The 4,837-nt window shown below is 39.4% G+C and overlaps 3 protein-coding genes across 4 annotated transcripts in view; 1 reads left to right on the top strand and 2 right to left on the bottom strand.

Annotated features, from left to right (window-relative positions):
- Positions 7-3,037, top strand: LOC104765941 (FHA domain-containing protein DDL-like). The gene is made up of 10 exons (XM_010489736.2): positions 7-378; positions 808-839; positions 923-989; positions 1,097-1,154; positions 1,509-1,601; positions 2,092-2,206; positions 2,322-2,369; positions 2,465-2,510; positions 2,599-2,669; positions 2,802-3,037. The coding sequence occupies exons 1-10, from the start codon at positions 19-21 to the stop codon at positions 2,839-2,841; spliced, it is 930 nt and encodes a 309-aa protein (XP_010488038.1). The 5' UTR covers positions 7-18; the 3' UTR covers positions 2,842-3,037.
- LOC104765942 (protein LHCP TRANSLOCATION DEFECT-like) lies at positions 3,027-3,932 on the bottom strand. The gene is made up of 2 exons (XM_010489737.2): positions 3,588-3,932; positions 3,027-3,451 (listed from the first exon to the last, which is right to left on the bottom strand). The coding sequence occupies exons 1-2, from the start codon at positions 3,852-3,854 to the stop codon at positions 3,194-3,196; spliced, it is 525 nt and encodes a 174-aa protein (XP_010488039.1). The 5' UTR covers positions 3,855-3,932; the 3' UTR covers positions 3,027-3,193.
- LOC104785519 (DNA polymerase I B, chloroplastic/mitochondrial) overlaps positions 4,132-4,837 on the bottom strand; it is a 7,090-nt gene continuing 6,384 nt past the window's right edge. Inside the window, exons 11-13 of one of the 2 annotated variants that reach the window (XM_010489732.2) lie at positions 4,682-4,784; positions 4,514-4,603; positions 4,132-4,423 (exon numbers count right to left, since the gene is read on the bottom strand). In XM_010489732.2, coding sequence (XP_010488034.1) covers positions 4,262-4,423; positions 4,514-4,603; positions 4,682-4,784 — 355 coding nt within the window. In that variant the 3' untranslated portion in view covers positions 4,132-4,261. The remainder of the gene's footprint in view (positions 4,424-4,513; positions 4,604-4,681; positions 4,785-4,837) is intronic. The other variant, XM_010489733.2, reaches the window with a different exon arrangement.

Genomic DNA, 4,837 nt, shown 5'->3' with positions numbered 1-4,837 from the left:
AACGACCTGTCTCAAGTAATGGCTCCAAGTTCAAGGTCACCTTCACCACGGACGAAGAGACTGAGAAGAGCTCAAGGCGAGAAGGAAGGTGGGAGAAGTAGAGAGAGAGAAGACGAGAGGCATGACGGTAGAGGAAGGGAGAAGAGAGACAGTAGGGATGGAGAAATGGGAAGAGAGAGGAAAAGACAAGGAGACACAGATAGGGAGCTTGGGGATAAGAGAAGACGCTCAGGGAGAGAGGAGAGTGGTGAAAGGAAAAGGGATGATGAGAGACACTCTAGAGCAAGGCATGAGAGGTCTACTTCACCGTTAGATAGGAGTCACAGGAGTAGTAGCAGGCGTTCACCAGAGAGATCTATTGCCTCAAGGCATGATGAGGTATTTCTGCGTGTTTCTTTAGCTTGGAGATGTTAGTAATCTCAGAATGTTTCTTTCTGTTTTTTTTACTTGGGAGTATCCATATTCTGCTTCAAAAGATAATGTGGTTGAAATTTGTTTAGCTTTGGTGTATGCTAGTAAAGGTTAGCCTCTACTGCTTGGTTCACTTAATAGTTTGTTTGAATCCTGTGATTTAGCTTTTCGCCTGAGTCTATAACTAGAACCTGCAGCCAGCTATTTTTGTGCTGCTAAATGACTATAGATAGTGTCTTTCATTCCCTTCAGCATATCCAGTAACGTCACTTCTCATGTTTCTTTTCTTTTAGTAAAAGCTCATTATATAGATTATAGTCGCTTTTGCAGATTTATTATTTTCTGCGAGCCACAGATTTTTCTTCAGTCATTTTGATTACCTTTTTTTCTTTTCAGGAGTCTATTGAAAGAAGGGGCGGCGAGGAGCTGTGAGTTTTCTTCTTATTAGATTAGCCTTTACACTTTTTCATTTTATTTTTCTCTTAACCATGTTATGGGTTTTCTACACCAGAAATGCCGAGGAAGATTCAGTCGCGAGGATGAGAGCAGTTGAAAAGGCTCTGGCAGCGAAGAAAAAGGTATCATTTCAAGCATCTATTGAATTTCAATTTCCAATGTCATTTTGAGGTTTCTTGGCTTATCCATGCATTTACACTTCAAAACCAATTTTGATATATCTTGGCAGGAAGAACCATCATTTGAGCTATCAGGGAAACTTGCTGAAGATACCAACAGATACAGAGGTGATATTTCTGATCCAGGCATTTGATTAAAGAATATCAACTGTTACCATCACCCTGTGGTATAAACTTTTGCCATTGTATCTTCATTGCCTGTTTGAACTGTGAAACATCTGCCTTTGTTATCAGGTCATATTTTCTTTATTTTGTATCATTTGTGTCTGTCATTGCGTGAAAGTTTTCATTGGTCAATAGTTAATAACTAAGGAGACTAGGAGCTTCAATATATAAGCATCTGCATTAGCAGCTATTCTTTTGACTGCCAATTCCGTTTTTGCTCCCAAGAATGGAGATGGAGGTTTATCGCATTAAATTTCACAATAGGCATGCTTCCGTGACTGATTGAATCCTTTGCAGGTATCACACTCCTCTTCAGTGAGCCTCCGGAGGCTAGAAAGCCCAGCGAAAGATGGAGACTGTATGTCTTTAAGGATGGTGAACCACTGAATGGTGAGTCTTTTAATCCTCTCTCATCTGTCGAAGTAGTGGTTCATTTCTCTTCTATGTATTTCACTTAAACTATCTTTCTATGGTGAACGTCAATTATTTGTCCACAAAATATGCAGTAAAACATGTAATGAAATTGATGCTCGAGACCGTTTGATAGAGTCTAGCCTTGTAAACCTATATATTAGCATGATTACTAAGAGTAGCCACATTATTACTTGATACTTGTCAATTTAACTACAATGAATTTTATTATGCAATGTTCATGGCTCTAATAGGAACAATAGCTTCTTTGATCTGATACGTTTGTGACTGGTTTGCCGTGTCGTTCTCGGTTTGAATTCTTGAACATTGTATTGTAGTTGAGTGACTATGTATATTAAGATTTAGTATTTTGTTTCTCATTTCTATTTGCTTCTAACTCGTAAATCCCTGAATCAGTTTTTCTTGATGTGTGTGCTTTTTGTGCTTGTGAAATGTGTTGGATTAATAGAGCCTCTCTACCTCCATCGCCAAAGCTGTTATCTCTTTGGACGTGAGAGAAGGATTGCTGATGTTCCCACTGATCATCCATCGTGTAGCAAACAACATGCTGTTATTCAGTACCGGTAGGTTCCTGACGTGTAGTTATCCTTTTGAATAGTAAAATCTATGACAATAGATCTAATGAGAATAAGGGTTTTAAGGTTAACATATATCTCACTGTGAATGTGCTTTTTGCAGGGAAGTGGAAAAGGAGAAACCGGATGGAATGATGGGGAAGCAAGTGAAGTAAAAACCTGTTTACTCTTTCATTTTTGCTTTAAATTTGCACCTCTTCGGGCTTTAGGCTAAATTTTAATTTTCCATAATATCTCACCTTGCAGGCCTTACATAATGGATCTTGGCAGTACGAACAAAACATATATCAATGTAAGTGCTCAATTGTATTCCATCTTGCTTGCTTCTTTATCATGGTTGGTTCGAATGTTTGTAATGAGAACTTTTTTATCTTTTTCAGGAAAATCCTATTGAGCCACAACGATATTATGAGCTTTTTGAGAAAGACACCATAAAGTTCGGCAACAGCAGGTATTCTAATGTAGAAATCATAGTCGTACCTACTCGCTTTGTAATTCATATGTGCTTGTTTGTGCACATTATTTGGGTTAACACCTGATTTCTCCTGTTCTTGACATGTTTTTTTTTTTCTTTTGGGTGCAGCCGAGAGTACGTACTGTTGCACGAAAATTCTGCTGAGTGAATGGATTGAGAGTCAAGCAGCAACTGAGTATATCACAATATTAGATAGTTGCGTTTCTCAGGGATTTTGGAGATGTTTGAGCAGCTTCATGTCTGCATTCTTAGACATTATGTTAATAACCATTTAGAAATCTTTTGCGTACTTGTTTTATAACTATTGCTGATGAACGATTGGTATGCGAAAAAAGTTAAACTTCTGGTATAAGATCAATCTCTACTTTAAAGTTGCAGCTCCCTGAGTCTTTGGACCAAACTTAATGTAAAACAACTGAGATTTAACCTACAGGTACACAAAAACAGACACACTTTCGTTGTAAGAAAGAGCTAACTCTGACAAAGAAATGACATATTTGTCAAGCCTTTTGAGTGAGGGATCCAAGGATCAAGTCACGGATCTCCTCGCTGCTGGCTCGGTCAAGAGCGGTTCTGCCATCAGCGTCCTTAACCGTGTAGTCAGCACCAGCTCTGAGAAGCTCTTCAATCTTAGGCTTGTCTCCTTCTGAGGCTGCTAGCATTAAAAGGATGTCGACAGGGTGAATATTCTGGTTGAGAAGAGCCTCCATCTTATCGTAGGTACCTTCCACCGCAAGCATCCCCATGTAGTTGAAATACTGCAAATCACCAATAAACGACAATAAAGTTATATCTAAAACATTTCCTCTGTTTTAATTGACAATTGCGTCTGCGTTTCACAACGCTATCTTCAACTACTTTCTGCGAATCAAGAACTTAGAAGTGAAAACAAACCTGTTCAACGTCGTCTCTGTCAAAATCGTCACGTGACTGGCTGCCATAGATTCCAGCATTCTCAGCATCGACGCCATTCTTTCCAAACTTGAACCAGCAAGTGGCTCTCGACCCATTGGAGGGTCCGAGTCGGAGCCGCGGCTTTACAACCCGAGTTCCAAGAAACCGAGAGGGGAGCTTAAGTGAGGAAGAAGAAGAAGAAGAAATTGTGTTGGTGGTAGAGAAGAATAAGCTCGCAGAAGGAGCTCTGCATGGAATGGAAGCCATGGCTGCCTCCAAGCTTCGTCCTGGACTTTAATTGATAACATCCACTCGTTTTCGTTTTTTGATAAGCTTACTTGTTTTCTCATTGGTTAGTTTTCCACAATTGGATTGTTAGATATCTTGAAGAATACTCTATTTGGTGCAGAGGCTCCCTTTCTATGTAATAGTAATGTTAGTGCCACGCAAAATTTCGAAGTTAAAATCACTTACTACTCTTCAATCAATGTCACAAACCTACTAATTACACAGCAATGTGTTTTAACATAAAAGAAAGAAACGATGGTGACAATTAGCTTTCATTAGGATAAATATATGAACAGATTTTCACAGGGACAATGAGACAAACAAAAATCCTCAAGCACTGCCTCACTGTTAGGTTTCAGAGCAAGAGCTTTTTTACTATTTTCCTCTTATTTGCCAGCATACCAGTTCTGAGCACACTTAGCATCAACAGATAAGTCGACTGAGAGAATATTCTTGCCGTTGAAGGGTTCACTCATGCATTTCACTACTATGTCTTTAGCATTCTCCGCTGACTCACTAGGTCCTTCCAAAATTACTTCATCATGAATCTGTGTGTAGCCCAAAAGGAATCATTTAGATAAAACAATCATCTAAGCTTGTCGTTATGTAAAGAATCTGTGAGAACTGATAAGTATTACTTGTAGAAGCAATTTCCAACCAAGCTCTTTGAGACATTGATTTGTTGATATCTCCAGCATAGCGCACATAGCAACATCAGCCGCGCTTCCCTGTAAAAATAGTGGTGATTGAGGTTTAGAGCCGATGGAGTTCAAGATGGTTAAGATCTGATGTCAGCGCATACAAACCTGAACAGGAGTGTTGATTGCTGCTCGTTCGATATGGTTCTTCTGGGCACGTGAACGGTATACAGGGAATTTACGAGCCCTTCCCAACAAAGTGACTACATACCCATTTTTTATAGCTTCTTTCTTGCGTAGTTCTTGCCATTTGCGGACTTCTTG

This window comes from Camelina sativa, chromosome 19, assembly GCF_000633955.1.
Source record: "Camelina sativa cultivar DH55 chromosome 19, Cs, whole genome shotgun sequence".
NCBI lineage: Eukaryota > Viridiplantae > Streptophyta > Magnoliopsida > Brassicales > Brassicaceae > Camelina > Camelina sativa.
The sequence above is the reverse complement of the archived record's forward strand: the minus strand, read 5'-3'. Positions and strand labels throughout refer to the sequence as shown.